This window comes from Schistocerca gregaria, chromosome 2, assembly GCF_023897955.1.
Source record: "Schistocerca gregaria isolate iqSchGreg1 chromosome 2, iqSchGreg1.2, whole genome shotgun sequence".
Lineage (NCBI taxonomy): Eukaryota > Metazoa > Arthropoda > Insecta > Orthoptera > Acrididae > Schistocerca > Schistocerca gregaria.
Window position 1 is genome coordinate 479,130,712 of NC_064921.1, and position 23,958 is coordinate 479,154,669.

The window sequence follows — 23,958 nt, forward strand, 5'->3', positions numbered from 1 at the left end:
CTAACTGTCAACACAACTGGCACTGCTAAGAGTATCCTACGACTTTCACATCGCTGGCAATGGGTTATACGGTTATACACAATCCTGGTGACTACTTTGAAGGTCAGTGAAACTTCGAAATATGTATCTATTTTGTATGAGCTGTTAATAAATAGTTGCCACTATTAAAGTTCTAACCCTCATATGTAGATTTTGTGAGGGAGGTATACTGCCTTGATAACAGTGCTACAATTGCTGTTAAAAGGATGACACCAACTACTTCCCTGAAAACTTTGATGTGTTTAACAGCACCACAGAAAAAGTTTTATGATTATAATTAAGGTGATGTAGAGGAACATTTGTTATTTATAAGTACAGAATGTATGACAGTATTCTTGTAAGCTCTCACAAATTTTGTATTATAATACATAATCTCCACAATGTCAGTTTAGATAAAGTGAAGTGCATAATGTAGATATAATTTTGTACAGCTACCTGCTGAAGAATATGCACACTGTTATTTAAGTTATACAGTGAAAGCCCCCCCCCCCCCCCCCCCCCCCACACACACACACACAACTGTGAGTATTCAAAAGGACATAGTAAAAATTATATTCCTTTACTTTCCCAAATTTTTTCCCCATTGTAGAACTGTCTTAAAACTACGTCTAACCAAGACTAGTAAATGATGCAGCATTGACAATAAAGGTGAAGTATCGTGAAAACTATTAAACATCACATGAGATATGTCTCAGGTTTATAACACGGAGTGTGCAGATGTAAACTCTGATGTATAACACAGCTAATTGTAATTACCACATTTTTGTGCAGGTATCTACTATTCAGTGCTTATTTTGGGGGATAGTCAGTTATCCTACAGATTCTTCATCTTTTATCCTGGATCTTCCATAATCTTAACGATTCTCACTAACTTCGAAAGTAATATGCATAGCTCAACATAAACATTTTATACTACCACAAGTAAAGAAAACCATGTTTCACATTACCCAGATACAAGAAAAAGTAATGAATTTGGTGGAAATTTCATAATTAGTGACCCGTTGCACTGCTACAACCTGAATGATTAAATCTACTCAGATAGAGAGGGAACTGGAACAGTAAGAGATCGCTAGCTTTGTGATTCTAATGTTCAATGAAGTGGCAAAATAGAAGCAAGAAAGATAGATAGTTTAATGACCCAATGAGGAAGACAGCATTAGGTTGAATCTGCAAGCTTGCATACAATAAAAATGGAGAGGAAACTGATCATAGTTATCACACGGAACATCTTCATTATACCTGATGTCATTAAAGGAAAGAATGGGAAACCTGACTCAATGTAAAACTGTAAAGTGCTGGGTGGAACACCAAAAATGAAAGGAGTAAAGGTAATAACTAACAATATAATCAAGGCACTGAACTGTGGAAAAACACATGCTGTAAATTGAAAGCTAGAGTTCCAGTGTCCATAGGAACTATGAGACTAACAAAAACAAATGTATATGCATATAGCTACATTGTGCTCATGCTACAGCCCAACTGTGTTATATTTACTCCTTAAAGTTTTTGAAAGCCTAAATTTGGATGAAGGACAGGCATCTGAACCACTTACACCTCACAAAATTAAGGAGGGATCAAAGGAAACAGGACTACGGGCAGAATCAAGATAGTGAGTGTAATTAATGAATTAATTCTGCACAGCTACAGACAGTATGGAAAAGGAGATTAACCATTTGGTCAGAAACCTATTATCTATAAAGGGGGCTTTTTTTTTTCCTAAGCAGTTTACGCCAAAATATGAGTACTTTAATAAAAACTGTATTTTCATAAAATATCGTTTGTTATGTACAAGTAAAACAAAACATTGTTACTAACAAATGAATGGAGAATTGCCACATTTGGCAGTCATATCTACAAGGAAGTATTAAAGTCACAACACAAAATAATTCTTCCTTACAGTTTTGACATTGTTTATCAAAGTATGCACCTAAGATTCTGGATGTAATAAATAATAAAACATGTTTAATAAGTTAAAAATATTGTTCTCCATTTTCATAAATAAACAACAGAACTGTACATTAGAAAAAATAATAAAAAACAAGAATATTACATAATATAACAGCTGGGCTGGAAGGGTTATTTACACAATGTGAAAGTGAAATATTTCAGATTTTTATACAAACTAAAAACAGCTTTTTAAAAAGCACTTCTAATTATGGAAAAACTTCTCCTGCATTCATAAAAAGAGTGTCACTCAAACAAGGTAACATTGGGAAAAAAGAAGTCAATGTGTGACAGTTCATGTCTAATGTGTTTTATATGTGCCCTTAAGGTCTGTTCTCCCCCCCTCGGTCTCTCCTGCCTTCAAAAATCAAAGAACAGGAGAAGTCCAAAGTTACGTAGTGAAATTTTGTGACCCAGAAAACAGCACAGAATATTCAATTATAATATCAATATTTTTGCAGTAGACACATTTATAAGATACAGATCAGTAAATGTATCCATGGACAAATAAACTTTCAGTAAGTCATTACAATAAAACAAAAATACCCTGATGATGTGAAAAGCAATTTCTACAACTAATATGGTAGTTAACACAGCAATGGACGGTAGTGCTCAAATATACAAATGCAAAAACTGTTACATGGATGGATTTTAAAAGAGGAAATTCTAAGAAACTTTCACAGTCTCTTCACAAAATGATCACTCAAAACTGCACTTACATTCAATACTATACTTTCAGTTAAATAGTTCCTTATAAGCAAGATGTCTCCGAAAAAGTAGTAGTTACAAAACATACTCCCTCATGTCACATTTTTGTTAAAAAGAATGCCATATCAATATTAATAATCAACTTTTACTTGGTCCAAGAAGGGCATTTGCACAATTTCTTACTTACTGAAATAACCATAACAGATGATACTACCAGTGGAGACGTAAAAATCAGTTCAAAGGATAAAATTTCCAAAACATATCTTACAGATTTTTCTTTTCAGTAGTCACATTTCATTTAATGGAGACAGTTACCACTTACTAAAACATGTTTACATTCAAAAATAATAAATCAATAAGGCAGATGATAAAATCTATCAAAATCTTTCAATATTCTGAATGTATACATTATAAAATAGTGGGTACACTGAAATTACTACTCCACATTCAACACAATCACACACACAGTATAAAAGGATATTTACAAGTTGTAGCACACTTCCACATACAATGTTCACAGACTGGGAGCATTTTATGAAATTATACAAGAGTTGCGCCCTGTACAACTTGTTCGTGTTGAGTCAACTCCTGGTGGAGAGCCCATTGATGAGGAAGGAGAAGCTATTCCTGGAGAAGTGCCAACCACAAACTTTAGTTTTTTGTGATGCGATGAAATAACACCCTTGCTGCCGCCTAAGCTTCTGTGATTTAACAAGTATCGATGTTGCATTGATGTTGTTGTGTAAGTTGTCATAGCATAAGACTTCAGATGTGATTTGACAGATGTTGGAAGTGGGAGCTGATCAATGCTGTAGACAGTCGTTCGAGCCACTATAGCACGGCAGCATAGCTCCTGTAAGCTTAGGACTGAAAAACAAATATATCATTCTTAGAATATGACTGTATTACAATTGAAAGTCGTAATATTAGTACAGCAAATGGAAAGTCTACTTACCAAATAACAAAGTAAAAATGATTGGACCTTGGCTCTTATGAGCACAAGTTTGAAAATACTGTTAAGTCTTTCAATTTCAGATTTTTCTCTTTTGGCAGGATAATTAAGAGGAACATGAAAGGGACAGGATATATGCACCTACTCCAGTGGAAAGGTAAAATCTCTTCAAACAATGCATCAGGCAGAACAGGGTTCAGGAAATGAAGAGGAAGTAACAGCTAAGATTAAAATTAAAGTGTGCAAGTAATCATGAGTTGTATGTACTTGGTAAATCAAAGATGAGAGTTAAACATGAAGGAAAAGCCTGTGGTGAATGTATACTACATTAAAGTTCAAATTAAAGAAACGTGAATCAAAAATTGTTCTATGCAAAACATAGATGGAAGGGAGCAAGAAAAAAGTTCAACATAAATAAATAAAAGAGAAAAAATGGAAAGGGAATCAACCCTTTGCACTCGGTAACTCAGACACAGGGCATCTTATTTAAATCACCACCTCCTGGGCAGTTAGCACACCACACAGAATTGCTTGAGTCTCTTTGTGGAACAAATAAGGCAACTGACTAGCAGTTACAGTATACATTAAAACAAAAAGTGCACTTTAATTAAAATCTATTAACATAAGCATTACAGTACAAAACTCTTCATTGTGTGATATTTTATGAAACTGTTCTGGCTTGACTTTTTCCATAGTTGTTTCACTTGAACTGTTTACAAGTGAATCACTGTCATCAAAATCTTTGTCACTCTTGTTACCATTTAGACATTCTTCTAAAATCTCTACAATCTTTCCCTCAGAAATGGGGTGTGGGTGAGGAACTATCCATTTTGTGCCAAATGCTTCAGTGCCACTCCATTCTTTACCTCTTCTCTGAAGAAGGTATGAATGTTTTAACACTTGTCAGCTTTTGCTTCCATTATTTATTTTTTGTGATACTCTTTTGAGGAGAGGAGGGGGTGTGAGCCTTTGCATTGTCATCAATGAGATTTTCCCCTCCTCCTCATTTTACTTGCATTTGTTTATTGATGACAGCTGCAATTCTCTCTCTCTCTCTCTCTCTCTCTCTCTCTCTCCCTCTCAACATTTTCATGCAACTACTGTTCTCATACTGTTCTCAGATTTTGTAGGAAATAAGACCCCAGTTTTGAAACTTATTTCTTGTGTTTATTTTCGTGTTTGAGAATAGTAAGTTTTTTCACCTTTCTATTCTTTTTACCTGCCATTACAGTGGGAAAATAAATAAAGTACAATAAGAACAAACAACAAACCAGGAAGGGAAGGGGTGGAGAAAAAGAGGCGGTAGTGATCTCACAGTAACATTATTTAGCAGGAAACCAGTAAAAAGTCCGAAACTTGGTATTCAGGTTATACAGCCAAATTCTATAGCAGAAAACACAATGAAACAACTAAATTACTATAATCCATTTTTAATTGATTACCAAAGCAGTAGCTCGAAGTTGTTTTCCAATTCCAATATTCACTCAAGTGTATATATTACACATGCAATTTATATAATTTTCACAGAATTCAATTCTTCTGCACCTACATAGTATACAACTCATTAAACAAAACTTATTGACTGGAAAATGATAAAATTATACAAATTAAAACTATACCTTTATTTGATCGCCACAGTCTCTCCATCCCATTACGGTGCAAAGCCATTCGAGAAAGCTCACTGAAGCTTTCACGTATGTTGAAATCACAAAGTGGACTAACTTCAAAAAATGCCATTCGGTTTTTTGCTGCATAAGCTTCTGCATCCCTTGCATCCACTTGTCTTTTAAATTCCAGGTGAAGCCTGTTGCCAACAAGTACTTTTGGAACACCTGGAGCATGCTATCAACAAAAATAAATTAATGAATATGGACTGGTATAAAATATTTCTGCAGCAAGATAACAAAAAATAAACAAAACAAAAGTAAGGACCACTGATGGATATTAAATATCAATAAGATGGGTGACAAATGGGAACATTGTAAGGGATTACCTATAGAGCGTTCAATCTAATTACATGTGACAGTATGCTGTACAGTCTTTTCATGCTGTTGTTATCAAGTAGCATTTGTTGCATTGTGTCCATCTACAACCTAATACCGATTTCATAAACTTTAATAACTTTGAATATATTCCGCTTAGCTTGGTTCCAATACAGCTACGAAGGTGCTCTGAAGTTTCATAAAAACAATTCACTTTTGTAAGAAGCATGTGCTACATGTTCTACAGTTCTATTATGTATTTTAATCTTCCACAGAATGGTATGTCACATATTTTTTATGCTCACAACAATCCTGGAAACTCAAATGAGTCATAATCAATACACCTGAATACATGTGTCACGAATTTTACGAGTAGCACTCAAACCTGAGTCAATTCTCACTATTGAATAACAATGCACCATTTCATGTGTATAACAGAAGTAATGATTATAAGAGATTAATGGCCACAAGAAAGGTAGTTTCATCAATACCATTCATATCTGAGACAGACTCTTCAAATTAGTGACAAAATAAATTAAAATTTCCCTTATATGTTATAAAATTGTGGATCAGAGCATAAAACATCATTAGGATTGTTTGTTAATCAGTGAACATCGCTGTCAGCTTACTGGCTATTTCCTCTGGAATTATTTCCTTATTTTGTTTTCTTTGTGATGTTCCCCCTAACTCCAGATATCCTGTGCCATGACCTTAACATGGATGTCTCACACCTCTTCTGCATTGTGTTGTACTACCCATTCCACTGGATGATCACTACACAAAGTGAAAGTGGTTAAGTCACAGCATTGGGAGAGAACAACATTTCTCCCCCCCCCCCCCCCCCCCCCCTCTCTCTCTCTCTCATGTGTGGTGTACGAAAAGATTTTTTCCCCCATAATAATTAGTCATTCTACATTCACTTATGGATACAAGCTTGCTCTACACTTTTTCTAGAGTTGTGGTCTTCAGCTAAACACATCCATGCTCCTCCCACATGTTTTCTAATGTCATCCACACACTTTCAAAGTAGTAGTTGTCACCCCTAAAAAAAGAATAATAATAATAATAGGAAAAAGCTGGGATTCCTGCATAAAACATCTGTTGTCCAAATACTACGAGCCTGGCTTCACGTACCACCCATGTACATTTAATTTTCATGACAGTCAAAATTATATCATCCACTACAGATTAACACTATTTTCATATTAAAATTACTGTTATTTTTTGTGGAAATCTGAAGTGAAAAAACTTACAGTATATGTGCAACTATGGTCCAATCTAACAGAAGGCCCTAATCTGATCTGGTGGAATATATATTTTACTCTTATAAATGATTTTAAGGTCTATTTTCAAACCTTCTCTGTTAAGTTCTTTTACTCAAAGTTGTAGTTTATTTGCACTAGAGGCAATCATCTACCTATATACCCCACAAGGAACCACATGGTGCAAGGTGGTGGGTACCTTGTGCCGCTACTAATCATTCCCTTTCCTGTTTCACTCATAAATGGAGTGAGGGATAAATGCCGTCTACATATTTTTCTATGCACTCTGATTTCTCTTAGACTATCTTCACAATCCTTTCGCAAGATGTACACTGGTGGCAGTAGGATTGCTCTCCAGTCTGTTTTAAATGACAGTTTTCTAAATGTTTTCAATAGTATTTCACAAAAAAAAGAGACTTCTTAACTCCAGGAATTCCCATTTGAGTTTCTGAAGCATACCTGTAGTACTCGCATGTTGAATGAACCTACCAGAAGCAAAACTAAAAACATGTCTCTGAATTGGTTCTAAGTCTTCCTCTAATCTATCCTGGTGGGGATCTCAAACAATGGAGCAGTACTCACGAATGAGTCGCACAAGTGTTCAGTATGCTGTCTCCTTTACACTGACTTGGTAAAAGTCATGGGATAGCTATATGCACATATACATATGGTGGTAGTATCTCGTACACAAGGTATAAATGGCCCGTGCATTGGCAGAGCTGTTATTTGTACTCAGATGATACATGTGAAAAGTTTTCTGATATGATTATGGCTGCACAATGGGAATAACAGACTTTGATGGAGCTAGACTATGGGACATTCCATTTCGGAATTCGTTAGAGAATTCAATATTCCGCGATCCACAGTGTCAAGAGTGTGCCGAGAATACAAAATTTCAGGCATTACCTCTCACCGTGGACAATACAGTGGCCAATGACCTTCACTTAACGACTGGGAGAATAGTGTTTGCGTAGAGTTGTCAGTGCTAACAGACAACCAATGCTGTGTGAAATAAATAAAGAAATTAATGTGCGATGTATGACAAACATATCTGTTTGGACGTTGTGGTGAAATCCGGAGTTAATGGTCTTTGGCAGCAGATGACTGATGTGACTGCCTTTACTAACAGCATGACATCGCCTGCAATGCCTCTCCTGGGTTTGTGACCTTATTGGTTGGACCTTAGTCAACTGGAAAATCATGGCTTGGCCATATGAGATTGTATTTCAGTTGGTAAGATCTGATGGTGGGGTTCGAGTGTGGCACAGGCCTCATGAAGCCAAATTGTCAACAAGGCAATGTGCAAGGTGGTGGTGCAATGGCATGGGCTGTGTTTACACGGAATGGACTGAGTCCTCTGGTCCAAATAAACTGGTCATCGACTGGAAATGGTTATTTGCAGACATTTATGGACTTCATGTTCTGAAGCAATGATGGAATTTTTATACATGATAATGTGCCTTGTCAATAGGTCACTGGGTCACCATTGTTTGAAAACATTCTGAACAATTTCAGCAAAGAAACTGGTTACCCAGATCGCAAGTCGTGAATCCCATCAAACATTTATGGGACATAATCAACAGGTCATTTCATGCATGAACACCTGCATCTGAGACACTTTCGCAATTATGGATGGCTATAGAGGCAGCATGGCTCAATATTTCTGCAGGGAACTTCCACCAACTTGTTGAGTCCACAGTTGAAATGGTGCACTATGCCAGACAAAGGAGGTCCAACACGATATTAGGAGGTATCCCACGACTTTTGTCACCTCATTGTATAACTTGGCTACAATTTCCTAGAAACCAAAGTCAACCATTCACCTTCTCTACAATAGACCTTATGAGCTCGTTCCTTCTCATGCTACTTTGCAACAACAAGACTGTGTCAAGCAGCTCACCACTAGTACTGTATCACAACATTAAAGGATTATTTTTATGACTCACCTGTGGTAACTTATATTTTTTGATTACAACAAGCTGCCATTCACCACACCAAAAAGAAATTCCATTCAAGTCATCCTGTATAATCCTACACTTACTTAAAGACAACACTTTCCCACAGACTACAGCACCACCAGCAGTTACAGACTGCTGCCCACCCTATCCATTAGATTGTTTATGTATACAGAGAACAAGAGCAGCCCTACCCTGGGGAACTCCAGTTAACACCTCTGTCTCCAATGAACACTCGCCATCCATGAAAATGTAATGGGTTCTCTTACTTAAAAAGTCTTCAAGCCACTCACACCTCAAACTTACAAAGAGTTTAAAAAAAAATCCCATATTTTGAGAGATGGTAGTATGGCCCAAAACAAGACAAAAAAGTTCAGTAAAAATGGGCTCTAGAATGCATGCCATAAGAGCTACGAGCTCTTGAACATCGTCACTACTGTGACACACATCTCTCCGATTGCAAGCTCTTTGATATTATGAATGAAGTACAGAATGTAGTAAACAAATAAGGGCACATTCCTCTATTACTGTTGTTGGATATGGTGTGCAGTAAACATCTGTTAGTGCTGTTACTGTAAATCTTACTCGCAGTTCTGGGTGCGTATAGCCCATGCAGTAGTTCTAATGAAACCAGTTTGTGTTTGATAAGTCTGGTAAATGCTGTTACATATTAGTTCCCATCAAATGACTTGCCTGTCCTGCTAGAGGAGGTACCGTTCCAACAATGGCTCGGGATGTTGTTCATGCATGCTGGAGCACCAGCTCAGTCTCCTGAAATGACCAAGAACACCTCACACATGCAATTAATAGGCAATGGATTGGTCAGACAGATCCAGTACACTGACCTGCTCATTTCCCTAATCTTAGTTCCTCAGATTTTTGGTTGTGGTGAAGCTTGCAATTTCTGGTGTATGCAAGGCCCACTGAAGAGGTATAAACGCTACAGCAGCACATCCCAATGCCTCCCAGGACATCTGTAACAAACCTGGTGTTTTCCAGGGAGTGCGCAATTCCCTACGATGCTTGAGAGGAGCACGCTTTGCTATGAATGGACACTATATTGAGCATCTCTTTTAACAATACTTCATCAGTGCAGGTCATATGTAATAGCACGCACATTACACTAAACACTCTGTACCTTCACAGTAACAGAATAATGTGCTCTCATTTGTTTACTGCCTTCTGTAAACTGTTCACAATAGCAATGAGCTTGAGATACGTGTTCCACAACAATGAAGGTGAGGGGGGGGGGGGAAAGGGGGAGAGAGGGAGAGAGAGAGAGAGAGAGAGAGAGAGAGAGAGAGAGAGAGAGAGAATAAATGAATGGAGTTCAGCATAGACCACCATATGCATTAACTGTAACGAGTGTTGCTGTATTTTTGACTGAGCAGATGTACTATAATTGCAAAAAAGACTTTTTCCATATTCCAGACCCATGGAACATGCAAATAACTAAGTACAGGTTTGTTGAAACTTTCTCATAACTTGTTCGATTATTTAATGTGCCATCTGCCACCTAAGTGCTGAAATGTTGTGTTTCTGTTTTGACTTTTTCATTCTCTTAGTGTTTTCAACGTTCCTCCCGCATTCATATCCTCTCTAAGGCATTCTTGTGTAGTTTTGTTTAATAACTTTCCTTTTACTATTTACTTGAAACTATCAACTATTTTGTATCACTACCTCACTAGGTACATTCTAGATTTGTTTTCTTCTCCTGTGTTCATACCCACACCTTACTTTACTCTTTTATAAGCACGTCAGTCAAACTGCGAGAATTCAGAATTCACACCTCATTTGTTGAAGCATCTATTGTGTTTCTACAATGTAAATTAGGTAACTCCGATTATTTTTTACTTTGTTTAATAGGAGCACATGTTACAATTTTATTTTATTAATGTGTGGGTAAGGGACATATTCATCATAGTGCTTGTAAATTATTCTGCTAAAATAGTAGCCGTTTTTTAATTTATGTATGTGTAAACTTCAATCCCCAAGAGGCTGAACTTGTTGCTTAATTTTATATGTTCCCATGTTGGGCACAAGGTTGGTACGGAGTTCTTGTTGTAGTGTGTTTTCGTGCATGTGGACATGCAGCAATACATCTCCCCACTGCATCCAAATGTGCTCGATGTTAAGTTGGGGGTAACGGGCAGACCAGTCCATTTGCCAAATATTCTCTCATTCCAAGAGCTCATCCACTTGTGTTGTTTGATGCAGTCACACACTGTCGTCCATAAAAATGGACTAAGTGCTGAATGCACCCATGAAAAGGTGCACATGTGGAAGGAGTACAGTATCACAATAATGGTGACAAGTGACAAGGAAGAGCTCAGTACACCCATGCAATACTACACCTCCCCACACCATAAAACATGGGTCATCAGAAACTCATGTTCGACAGTATTCCTGAGTGCATTAAGTGTTCCCACTTCCCATCACATGGGGGTATGTTCAGAATCACTATTCAGACTGAATCTGGTCTCATCTGAGAAGAGCATGAGACTCTACTCCTCAGTGGCCCAAATCCTATGCTCTTGGCAAAAGCACACGTGGAGCCACTGTTGATGGTGACGCTGATGTGCGGGGCCCAACAGAACAAAATTTACTGGTCAGTGGTCACAGAGACCACCCCATGCAAGTTACCGTGCCACTGTAGAGTGAGAGATTGCAGTCCTGTTAAATGTGGTTGCAATTGCACCTGCTGTTTGACATGGGCTCCTTCAGGCCCACTGCATAAATTAGCAGTCATCTGTTACTGTAATTGACTATGGTCCATTACCTCCTCTCCTTTGGGCAGCGCAGCAGTGCCTGTGGTTCAAGATGCTAACCACGTATGTGAAACAATGCTATGAGCAAGACTATCAAACTTGCCATGCTCATACATTCTCTGTTTCCTGATGATTCTCCCCTGTGTTAAGTCATCCAGATGTTATCTCCTGGGCATGTTGTAATGAAGAACAACATCACAGTGCGTAATGGCTCACTGATTGACACATACTGTCTTTTCCGTTTCTCCAACTGCCATGTGTTGTGGAGCCAGCCTCATTTGGTGCTACAGTCATGCTGACCTCATGCCATGTGCACTTCCTGTGCATGACTGGGAGAGCTCAAGCAACATGTTCTCGCACTTTAATTTATTTCCACCTGGCAGTTAACACAAATGTCTAAGTTTTGCAGAGAAATTTAAATATAATGTGCCAATGGATGGGTGAGAGAGAGAAAGTAAATAGGTGCTCTAGTGATGAATACATCTGTAATGAACAAATCAATGTGGAAAAATGGCCACAGCTAATGGAAATTTCTTTAACAGAACAGGGCGCAGACACTGAGAGACAGAAAACAGCAGTTTACAATATGAGACTTGAATGTTTCATTGGTAGTGCACTCCTGGGCACTGTTCCCACATCAGCTGCTAGGATACAAATTTACTCTGATGACAGTAAATCAGTATTGATCTTTCACTCAGCAGCTGCAGCTATGTTTTGGCACTTCCCCCGTAGGACCATGTCTAGTAATGCATAGACTGTCTGAAAAGAAAGCAAACGCACCAGGGAGACTGAGAAATGAAAGCTTTCAATGACGGAGATGATGTATTACAGATATAACAGGATATGCAATTATGTACGGCAACTTCCTTTTAAAAAGAATCCCAGAGGCTGAGAGCAGTCACAATGAGAAAAAGAACTGGTAAATGGAGTAAAAGTGGTGAGTGAAAGGAGGGGTCTTATTTAAGCATCTGTATACATCTCATCAATAAACACAAAAAATAAGAAACATCTGAGTGGCCTAGGGACATCAGAGTCAGAGTGCACTTTTCAAGTGCAAGCTATTTGTGAAAATTATATTATCTGGAAAAAATTCGAAAATGAGGCAGCTCACTGAAGTGGAACAAAAGCACTAAAAAAGACTATGCTTATTAAAAGCAGAGCAGCAGATGGTAAATGTCTATATGGGGTGCAGTGCCATTATATGTAACATAGTAATGATTGCAGTGCTTGCTATGACATTTGGTGGGAACACAGAATGTACATCAGCAGCAGGTTGTAAGTATTCCACAAGAGAGCAGTGGTTAGACAACATGTTTCTCAGAAATACGTGGAAGCACTTGGAGAAAATCCACACACCATCACTGAGACAAAATGCACATTGTATTTGGAATTTGGAGAAGAGGACTGGACAACAATCAATCACAAGAGCTATCAGGATAAGCAACACCATAAAAAAATATAGCTGTGGAACACGATACACAGCCAAAATGCCAATGCAAAGTAATGAGATAAATCCCATGATCACTGTCTTCTGAGTAACCACCTGCATAGATTGATAAATGTAACCAAGATTCTTATTAGAGCACATTCCCTGATTTTATCAACTCCCCATCAAACTGTCATCTTTCAATCTAATTTAGATTCAAGCTTTGCTATAAACCAACCTGTCCCCACAACATTCACTCCAAAGCAACAGTAAAAAATGATGATAATGGTGAAGCAGTGGAAAAATCAGAAAAACTGTTAACAGCCTGTGGAGAATATCTAGTGGTTTAAATTTCAGAGCTCAGTCTGCACACCTCAAATTACTGACATAAAACTATCCTCCCAGTGGCTGCCTACAAGTGACACTTTGCCAACATTATAGGAATTACAGGAAAAGTGCCCTGGCTGAAGACTTTGTATCCACAAAATACCACATGGACACTGGATTTCTTTTCATCTGTAACAATGCTACACTGAAATACATTATCACCCACAAGATGCAGATACCTTCAAGAAATACTGGCAGATTATTCAAGAAATATCAAATAAGATTTGTCTTCCGCCTTGCATTCTATAAAGATAACCTAAGTCTGAGGAGACCAGGAATATATAAACTCCAATGCCAGTGTGGGAAATCATACAATTGCAAGCTATGTCGCACTGTTAAAGAAACATATGCAATGGAGACAGATGTCACACAAGATCAGCCAGAAAAATCTGCTGTTGCTGAACAGTCTTGACACGGAACACAGTGTGAACTACAGAGGGACAAAGATCCTATAGTTCGCCTTGCTTAAAGAAGCAGTCGAAAAATGTAAAACTAATGACCTGATTAACAGAGATGGGGGATTTCAACTTGCCAAAGCATGCAAACTAGCATTTGTGGTCCTAAGGCATCAATGACCACAGACAAATGAATCCAACAAATATGACAACTTACAGCCCCACCCCTTTGAACCTGCACTTTTCAAGTGAGAAAGAGTTTACACTGGTGAGTCATAACAGTAATATACTAGTAAGCATGTGAAGATGATGAGCAGCTGCATCATTAAAATTCTGTACAGCTTTCACAACTTCATCGACCATGACTTCTGTGAACTACTGAAACTGCAGTTACATACTTCGTAACAGATTTACGGAAGGCAACAGCAAATCCCACACCTGCACCATTACCATGCCCACGAAAAAGACAATGCGGGATTATTTGTCATGGCCACTTCCTTTTAGTTCCATCCCATATTACACTTGGCACCAAATTATTTTATACGGTCTCTCCCACTGTCTTTATTTTCCTGTATGACTTTTCATTAATAATGCTTTTTCGACAGTCATATTATTACCCATGTTTCTTGTCAACATGTTTGGGGATCACTCAAATATGTATGCTCAGTTGGTGTCTCATTTACAATTGAATATCAATAATTACTTACAATATGCATATTGTCTACTGCTGTTCTTCATTTCATTTATTCATTCACCTCTCCTTACTCCATGTGAAGGCATTTTGGTTTGCTACTATTTAGAAACAGTTTCTATGGGAAACTAATCAAATTACTGTTTTTGTCATTAACAGTCTGTTACACTTAATATCTGAGTAGCTTATTTAGGAACAGTATTCAAATTTTACATCAAAGCTTTTCAGACCTGTGCACATCAGTGTCCAAACAGGTAAGTTTGAGTTTAGTTCTGGAGATTTCTTAAATAAATGAGTATTCTATAGTGGGTCAACATTTCATGGATTGTGCACTACCACAGATATATTGCACCTACAGATACCATCTGTCTGATTAACACGGATGTCATAAAAATGGCAAACATGAACCAGTAATCAAAATACAATATATGTGAAACATAAGTGACATAAGGAATTACATTGAATCTCATGGAATCACATTCATGGACTCTACCAATTCTGAAATCGAACTGGCAACTTTCAATCTAACCTATTCCTCAGGCTATGCTAAAGATCGGTATACCACTGCAACCTATGGTACATTCAATTAAAATAATATAGAAGTAAAATAAAGTTTTTGTTCTACCTATGTTTGCACACATGCATTACCACACGTCACAACATTATTATGCCACAAGTCTAACCTGACATCGGTATTCATAAATATAACTGACACCACTACTACTAACACTTAACGAATCCTGCAGTGACCACAAAAAATATTTTATTGTTGCCTATTGATTATTTATAATGCAAATCTGCTAGAATGATTTGATGCAGGCAATTCCCTACATATATCCACTGGTGGATGAAATGGACCAAACATCACACCAAAAAGAAGATGATGGATAGACTTAGATGTAATATAGGGGAAAAGCAACCACTCATCTATAGCAGATTGACACATAGAGTACAGTAGCATATAACAGAAACCAGCATTCATTCTAGCTTTTGAGCATTGTCCCCTTTTTTCCAGCCATAGTACACACAGTCACACATTTGGTTGTGTGTATGAATGAGGGCACTGCAAAAAAAAAAGAGCTGTTGCTTGAAAGGTAGTGTGAAGTTGTTCTCTGTTACATGTTACTGTGCTCCATGCATTGGTCTGTTACCGCCCAGTGGTTGCATTTCCCTTATTTTACATATTGCTCCATCCACGAATTTCCATTATTGTTATATGACGTGTAAACTTTTTTAATCTCAACACACCACTCAAGTCAAGCATTTTAACAACCCAAAATTTACACAGTGCATAGGATTTTGGTTCCTAGCTACCACCTACAAAGAGGTTACATGACAACCGATACAATTCCATCCCATGTCTATACTTAATTCTGCTAATAATGTACCTGAATTGTCCAACTTTTCCAGAACAGTCTGAGTGTATGTTAGCTACATATAGGGTCAATCCAAATGAAGTGGTCCAATAAAAATTAAGTTGGTTGCTTGACCATTTTTAAATATTTTAATTTTTTTACATGTGATTACCCTATAATTGAGAAGTTTAAAACAATTTTTTTAAAAATTTTACATTTCACCTTTACTAAATGGTGGACATTTTTATTTGTAACCACATGACAATGTTTCAGTTTAGAGATGTTAGTAAAAACATGAATATCTCTGCACTAGGTAAACTTACAATGTTGCAATTGACATGATCATTTTTAGAAAAGTGTCCTCTACAACATTGTCTATTACACAAAATACCCTAAATTAAAAAAGAACCAGTCAAAATGACCTCGAAAGTTTGGTATCCAAATTTTCAAAAATCCACATTTTAGGCCAAAAATAACAAACAAGGAGTGATTTATGAGAGTCTATTTGTTTCCTATAGTTAGATATCATACACTACTAGCCTCATATACAGCAAGAACACTTACAAATGTTTCCTTAATTTTTTATGAATTTTTGAAATTTAAAAAAATTCATTTTTTGTTAAGTTTGAGGTTAATTATCTCAGGTGGGACCTAATATAAAAATACAATTTTTGCACAGTTTGTACACCTGTATGATAGCAATGTACTGTAAAAATGTCAATATTGATATCTGACTGTGAACAGAGATTTGAATTTTTGAAAATGAGGAAATAAGTCACATTATTCTACAACTGATCTTATGGCTGTTGCCTATTCCTGTGTGATACTGGCGGGATACAATCAATTGTTATTGAAGTAAGGTACTGAATTATGCCTTGTTCCTTTTATTGCTATACATTTTTCAAATCTGGTTTGAAGTGTCATTTTCATATGCAGAACCCCTTCTTCTTTCTTGAACAGAAAATAGGTAATGCCTTTAATATAATCCTTGCAAAAGATATACATGTCCTGTAGTGTGAGAATTGGTCTGTGGTTGGTCTTTGTAGGCTGGCTTTACTTACTTCATGTTTTGTTGTACCTCCTACTCCATCACAAGCATTTTTACCATGGCAAGATGCAAAAAAGTGCCATTCAGCCTCCAACCCAAAGTCTACTTTGCGGTTACACAGATTTGAAAAATTCTTTTTGTTCTTATACTGACTACCACTTCCAACAGAAAAGTATATCATCTTCTCAACCTTGGGAAAATTTTGTTTTATGTAATTTATTACGTACTTTTGAAACACGTGTACAGCCAAAGTGTTGTGCTGCAAGTAGTCACTTAGAACGCAAATTGAAGAACTGCTAACTACATCTTTCCCATTTTTAAAGTAGAGAATAAATGGATGCACTGTTGCCTGGTCATTGACCCAGTGGTGTCCTTGTATTGCATCCTGAATCACATTGAGTTGAATTGATTTGGAGGAAGAGACCAAACAGCAAGGTCATCAGTCTCATCGGATTAGGAAAGGATGAGGAAGTCGGCCGTGCCGTTTCAAAGGAACCATCCCGGCCTTTACCTGAAGCGATTTAGGGAAATCACGGTAAACCTAAATCAGGATGGCCGGATGCGGGATTGAACTGTTGTCGTCCCGAATGCGAGTCCAGTGTGCTAACCACTGCGCCACCTTGCTCGGTCCTGAATCACAAATGTAAAATGTTCTGCAAAATCAGCTAGCACTATGCATTCGGTTTCATGCAGTTGTGTTTTTTTGTCCTTCAAAAACTTAATTTTGGATTTTAGAAACGTAGTGGTGACTTTTGAGTTTTTGTAAGTTATCAGTTAACGATTCGAAGCACTCTTCCTGAGATTTAACCACTGTTATCATTTCTATCCTGTCAGTTGTGACCCACTATTTGAAGGTAATACTGTTTGGCATTTCCTAATCATATTTGTGAAACAATTCAATAATGGTTTCCTTACCAGGGCATTTATTACACAAACTCATAATGCAGCCATAACTGTTAGTGCCACAGACCATTAAATCTAGTAACTCTTTGTAGTTAAGATCACCTGCATCATCAGTTTGACATTTTGATGATATAAACAAACACATACGGAGTGTGTCCCTGAGGATACAGTCAAAATACACCACTCAGGGCAGAGGTCACAAAATTTTGGCTTCCAATTTTGCATTCCCCCCCCCCCCCCCTGACCATGAGCCAGGGAGCAAACTACAAACTGCTAACAGCTTCTTCGTTATGAATATGAATGTCATTAACAAGGTTACATGATTCTGGATTCACAACAAATATTTTTGAGTAACAACTTGGGCACAGGGAATTTCCAGGAGTCACATTATGTTTCACTTGGGAAGCTGTTTCACTCTCACATAACAAGGACAAATGTCCAAATTTCATTTTCCTCGAATCTTTAGTAATAGACATTTTACGAACTTTTAAGTGGCTCACAGCACTTTCTTCCAAAAATGCGGTTGTACTTCAGAATATATTTCCTCTCGTGATACACACACATTGATGTTACAGAAGAACATACTTGAAATTTAAACAAAGTTTGTCTAACTTCATCAAAGCCATTGACATTTTTCAATTTTTTTTTTTTTTTTTTTTTTTTTTTTTTGTTGAACTAAACTGTAAACTGTTTTGTGACACACTTCACTTGCTGTTTGTCCAACAGAGCACTGTTCATCCATGTTCTTGCATTCCAGTTAATCTCTCAAAATTAATTACAAATTACACACAGAACGAAGCACATAACACATTCTATACTCTAGAAGTATGTACATCCACTCTAACAGAGGTTTCAGAACAGATCGTCTACAACAAAGCCACACCCAGCAATAATGTACTTCTTTATTGACAATAAACCAAAACGTAAATGGGCATTTTTATTGCCACAGAACAAAAGAGAAAGCACCTACTGTTTAATATTGCATTATTAAAAATAAATAAACTAAATGAATATTGAGTGATAGTGTTAACTAAATAGGCCTATATGTCACAATTAAATTTTATTACAATGAAACAATAAAGCATTTAAATAGGCAACAGCCATAAGATCAGTTGTAGGGTAATGCAAATTATTTCCTCATTTTCATACCTTAGTTCACAGTAAGATATCAATGTTGAAATTTTTACAGTGTGTTGCTATCATATGGGTGTACAAACTGTGCAAAAATTATATTTTTATATTCAGTTCCACCTGAAATAAACTAACCCCAAACTTGACAAAAAATGAAAATTTTCAAATTTCAAAAATTCATGAAAAATTAAGGAAGCATTTGTAAGTGTTCTTCCTCTATATGACGCTAGTAGTGTATGATATTTAACTATAGGAAAGAAATAGACACTCATAAATCACTCCTGGTTTGTTATTTTTGGGCCTAAAAAGTGGATTTATGAAAATTTAGATACCAAATTTTGGAGGTAATTTTGACTGGTTATTTTTGAATTTATGGTATTTTGTGTGATACACAACGTTGTGGAGGACACTTTTCTAAAAACGATCATGTCAATTGCAATGTTGAAAGTTAATGCAGTGCAGAGATATTCATATTTTGCTAACGACTCGAAACTGAAAAATCGTCATGCACCTAATAATAAAAATGGCCACCACCCAGTAAATGTGCAAGATAAATTATTAAAAAAAACTGTTTTGAACTTCTCAAATGTAGGACAACCACATATAAAAAAAATTAAAATATTTAAAAATCGTCAAGCAACCATCACTCGACCACTTCATATGGATTGATCCTATATCCACTGATAGATACATACAGAGCTCAGCTAAGTGGCATGTAATCTTGGGGATTACGAAAGTGTCCCATTCCTTCCGTCTGCTTTCACCCATAACGTCATCAATATGGCGGAAATGGCTATTCTAAGCATCTCCAATATGGCGCTAATGATGTCACTGCATACACACAGCAACAAACATGAAAATCAGTATAAATACGACAATAACATGATGATGATGATGAGTCCCATACTCCGTTTACCGAGCGTAGGGGAGCGACGCGGGAGACCCGCGCCGCCATACTAGGCAAGGTCCTAGTGGAGGTGGTTTGCCATTGCCTTCCTCCGACCGTAATGGGGATGATTGATGATGATGATGAAGACGACACAAACACCCAGTCATCACGAGGCAGGTGAAAAATCCCTGACCCCGCCGGGAATCGAACCCGGGACCCCGTGCTCGGGAAGCGAGAACGCTACCGCGAGACCACGAGCTGCGGACAATAACATATCCCTCCTAAAATACAATCAAACTAATGGTACAACAGCGGAAAACTGGGGGGTTTTAGGGATGGAACAAGCTAAATAAATAAATATATATGTATAAAAACCACCACTATCCCAAAACACACAAAATGATGAACAAAATAAATAATTACAAAATCTACAGGACTCTGACACTCCACTTGACCTATGTAGGTCAACCACAGCTGACAATATCAAAACACCAACACCTAAAACAAAAACTACGGAAATTGGAATCGGACACTTCCCTTGACAACAGCTGACAATACTGAAACACCAATACCTACAAATAAAACTATGAAAATTAGAATCGGTCATCTCCCTTGACCTATATAGGTCAACCATAGTTATTGACACTAAATAAAAGCCAACACCTACAACCACGAAAAACAAAACTGCAAACACAACAAACTCATAAACTCCGCGCCTCAATGACTTCACACACCATAACACCTTTACGCCATGGGTCAAAGCAGACAGGAGGAATCGGACGCTTCTGTTGACCCTAATCTTGGTGTGTGCAGAGCATATAGGAAGTTGGTCATGAACAACAGATGGAGTGTTTCAGTTTTCACTTTGTGTAACAATTAATAGTATATATTAATCTCCCATGAATAGGATTACAAACAAGAAGAAGAAGAAGAAGAAGAAGAAGAAGGGTTAGAGGTGGAAAGAGATGTAGTGAGATGGAGGCAGGAGGAAATAGAGATGCAGTGGCAGAGGTGATGACAGTACTTCCATACATATTTAGCAATTGTGAAACACTGCCAGGGTTACTAGTACTCAAGAAGCAAGCCTGGGAATATTTTATGTAATGTATTTCCAAAATAAGATGTTGAGCTTCCAATTACACATTTCACTTATGGTTGTTATGCGAAAGTAACCAAGCTGCTACTGCCCACACCACCAGAGCTCTTCTGTAACTATTGATTGGACATTTAATGCAAACAAATACTCAAGTTGCCAATTATATTTTAGTTTTACTGTCAACTAGTTTTGAATCAATTACAAATTGTTCACCAGAACTATGAGTGGTTATGGCTAGGACATCATGGTAACATGCTAAAACATATAGAATTGGGAAGTAAGTTATTATCCACCATGTTGTTTGATTGTGTGTCCTTCCTGTTCTCAGTGTAACCACTTACATGATTTGTAACTGAGTCAAATCTGCATGTGTGGATAAAACTGCAGTGTGACTGTCTACCAGAGCATTTGATTTCAATTAGTCTGGCTACACCTTATGTACAAGCAAAAGAAGAAGAATGAGAAGAAGACTAGCAAGAAGAAGAAAAAGAAAACTTCCAGAAGTGAGTCACATAATACATTTTATGGGTTATATGTCCATCAAACAATGCTTAATTACTGTTTCCAAAGTTGCTCAGGCAGGAATTGGGAGGAAGAATTACATACATAGTGTAAACACCTCCCTCCTAGCATTTTTCATAGTTGGTGTACAACTTATGACTAACAGTGTGTCTCAGGAGGAATGGTAACTATTAAGGGATATGACAGATCGATCATTCACAGCAAAAAAGTCTCGTCAAGATGGGCTCTAAATGCTTCCTTAAGAGCTATGAGCACTTCATCTTCACTAGTGGGAAACACATCTCTTCTACTGAACAAGTTTTACTCGAACTTTTTTTTGTTTGTTTGTTTTGGTGTGTACCACTTCCTCCAAAGTCTGGGAAGGCAGGATCCTGCAGTTTAAGAGATTTGTTTCACAGTATCTCAGATGATGAAGTGCTCATAGTTCTTAAGGGACGTATTTTAGATCCCATGCTTACTAGACTTTCTTGCTTTGAATGACTGTTTTTGTCATATCCATGAATATTAACCATTTCTCTTCAAACACCCAGTATTTGCAAAATATGCCAGAAACTGCAGAAATCTCTGTATATTTTGGCAACATACCAGCATGCATGGCAGGCAGCGTCCATACTGTGGAATCTAGTGCTATTCTAACTTGATATGTCACTTGATGAGAGGTTAAACTGGAAGCAACTTATTGATGGTCTGCCGAAACGTCTGAGTTCAGCTATGCATGCTATTAGGGTTATTGCAAATTTTGGTGATAAGAATCTCAGTAAATTAGCTTACTATGCCTACTTTCATTCACTGCTTTCGTATAGTATCATATTCTGGGGTAATTCATCGTTGAATAGAAAAGTATTCATTGCTAAAAAATGTGTAATCAGAATAATTGCTAGAGCCTACCAACGGTCATCCTGCAGACATCTATTTAAGGATCTAGGGATCCTCACAGTAACCTCACAGTATATATATTCACTTATGAAATTTGTTGTTAATAATCCAGCCCAGTTCAAAAGTGATAGCAGTGTGCATAGCTATAACACCAGGAGAAAGGATGATCTTCACTATGCAGGGTTAAATCTGACTTTGGCACAGAAAGGGGTAAATTATGCTGCCACAAAAGTCTTTGGTCACCTACCAAACAGCATCAAAAGCCTGACAGATAGTCAACCAACATTTAAAAATAAATTAAAAGAATTTCTAGATGACAACTCCTACTCATTGGCTGAATTTTTAGATATAAATGAAGGGAGGGAAAAATACTAACTTAAGCATTAGCGTCATGCAATATTTTGTGTAATGTAATATCTTGTACAGACATCTTTCATTAACCTGGCACGTTCCACATCATTACGAAGTGTCGTATTCATGATCTATGGAACAAGTATTAATCTAATCTAGTCTCTAATCTAAGCTTGGTAACTAGGCCTACTTAGGTATATAGCAACACGATGAAAGTCTTGTACACCTATCACAAATGTGGAATTCGTTATCTTTCAAACAACCACTTATGCAAGTGGTGGTAAAATTTTAAAACTCATTTTCACAACAAAAAGGGCTGGATGCATGAAACTATGTTAAAGCTATATGATAACTTACCTCCTCTACTTCCTTCAACCATCTGTCAATTCCATCAAATGACCACTTGTTCGTGATGTCATAGACTAGGAGTATACCCTGGGCACCTCTGGAATACGACCTGATGATAGTACAAAATCGGCCCTGTCCTGATGTGTCCCACAGCTGTAGTTTAACTCTTTTTCCATCAAGGAGTATAGTGGTGGTCTTATATGCTGAAAGTTATACATATTTATTAACAGACATTCAACGATGTCTTCGCGTTATTTAAGTTATTAGTCGTAATGAAGTTACAAAGTATTACCACTTCCACTACAGAACGGCGATTCCGAGGATCCATCCTCTAGACCACTCAGTATTTCTTGTTTACCTACGTCACTGTCACCTACTAATAAAAATTTTAACAAATAATCATACTGCTTTTGTTGAGTAGCTGGTCTTGGCTCCACTGCCATAACACAATCCCTTGTTTTTCTCGCGCATAATAAATATATCTTTCAGCGTCCGCTTACTAAATCTGCTACTGTTATTTCCGTTTGCACTACAAAACACACTTCACTTATAATTCGTTGTCCATGGCGCAAAAATAAGACTGCATCTTGTCTCTTTCTCCCTATTTCATCCTCACATCACAGCACATTACTCCTATCTCCATCTTCTTATGCGTTTCTCACTTTCGTCAATCACAACGCAATCCAGAGAGCAGCACTGGGTGACAAACAAAGAACTGAAGTAAGAAATGTTTCGCTTCACTCCGTTCACTGATGAATGAGAATGTAAACAAAGAATTAGGTTTTGGGTGCTGAATCTGGAGCGTTGTCATCAACGTAAATGCTACGAGGCGAAAAACAGAGGGCCAGACACATTCAATTATTGTTGTGACATTAGAGCATCTTGAGCACAGCCATCGACTTGCCATTCTGCAAGAGAGAACAAATTTGC

The 23,958-nt window shown here is 37.3% G+C and overlaps 1 protein-coding gene across 1 annotated transcript; it reads right to left on the bottom strand.

Moving 5' to 3' along the window:
* Positions 1-1,775: 1,775 nt before the first annotated feature.
* On the bottom strand, positions 1,776-23,685 carry LOC126327205 (ras-related protein Rab-40C). The gene is made up of 4 exons (XM_049995864.1): positions 23,321-23,685; positions 23,038-23,231; positions 5,263-5,485; positions 1,776-3,558 (listed from the first exon to the last, which is right to left on the bottom strand). Exons 1-4 carry the CDS (start codon positions 23,469-23,471, stop codon positions 3,224-3,226), a joined length of 903 nt encoding a protein of 300 aa, XP_049851821.1. The 5' UTR covers positions 23,472-23,685; the 3' UTR covers positions 1,776-3,223.
* Positions 23,686-23,958: the final 273 nt, after the last annotated feature.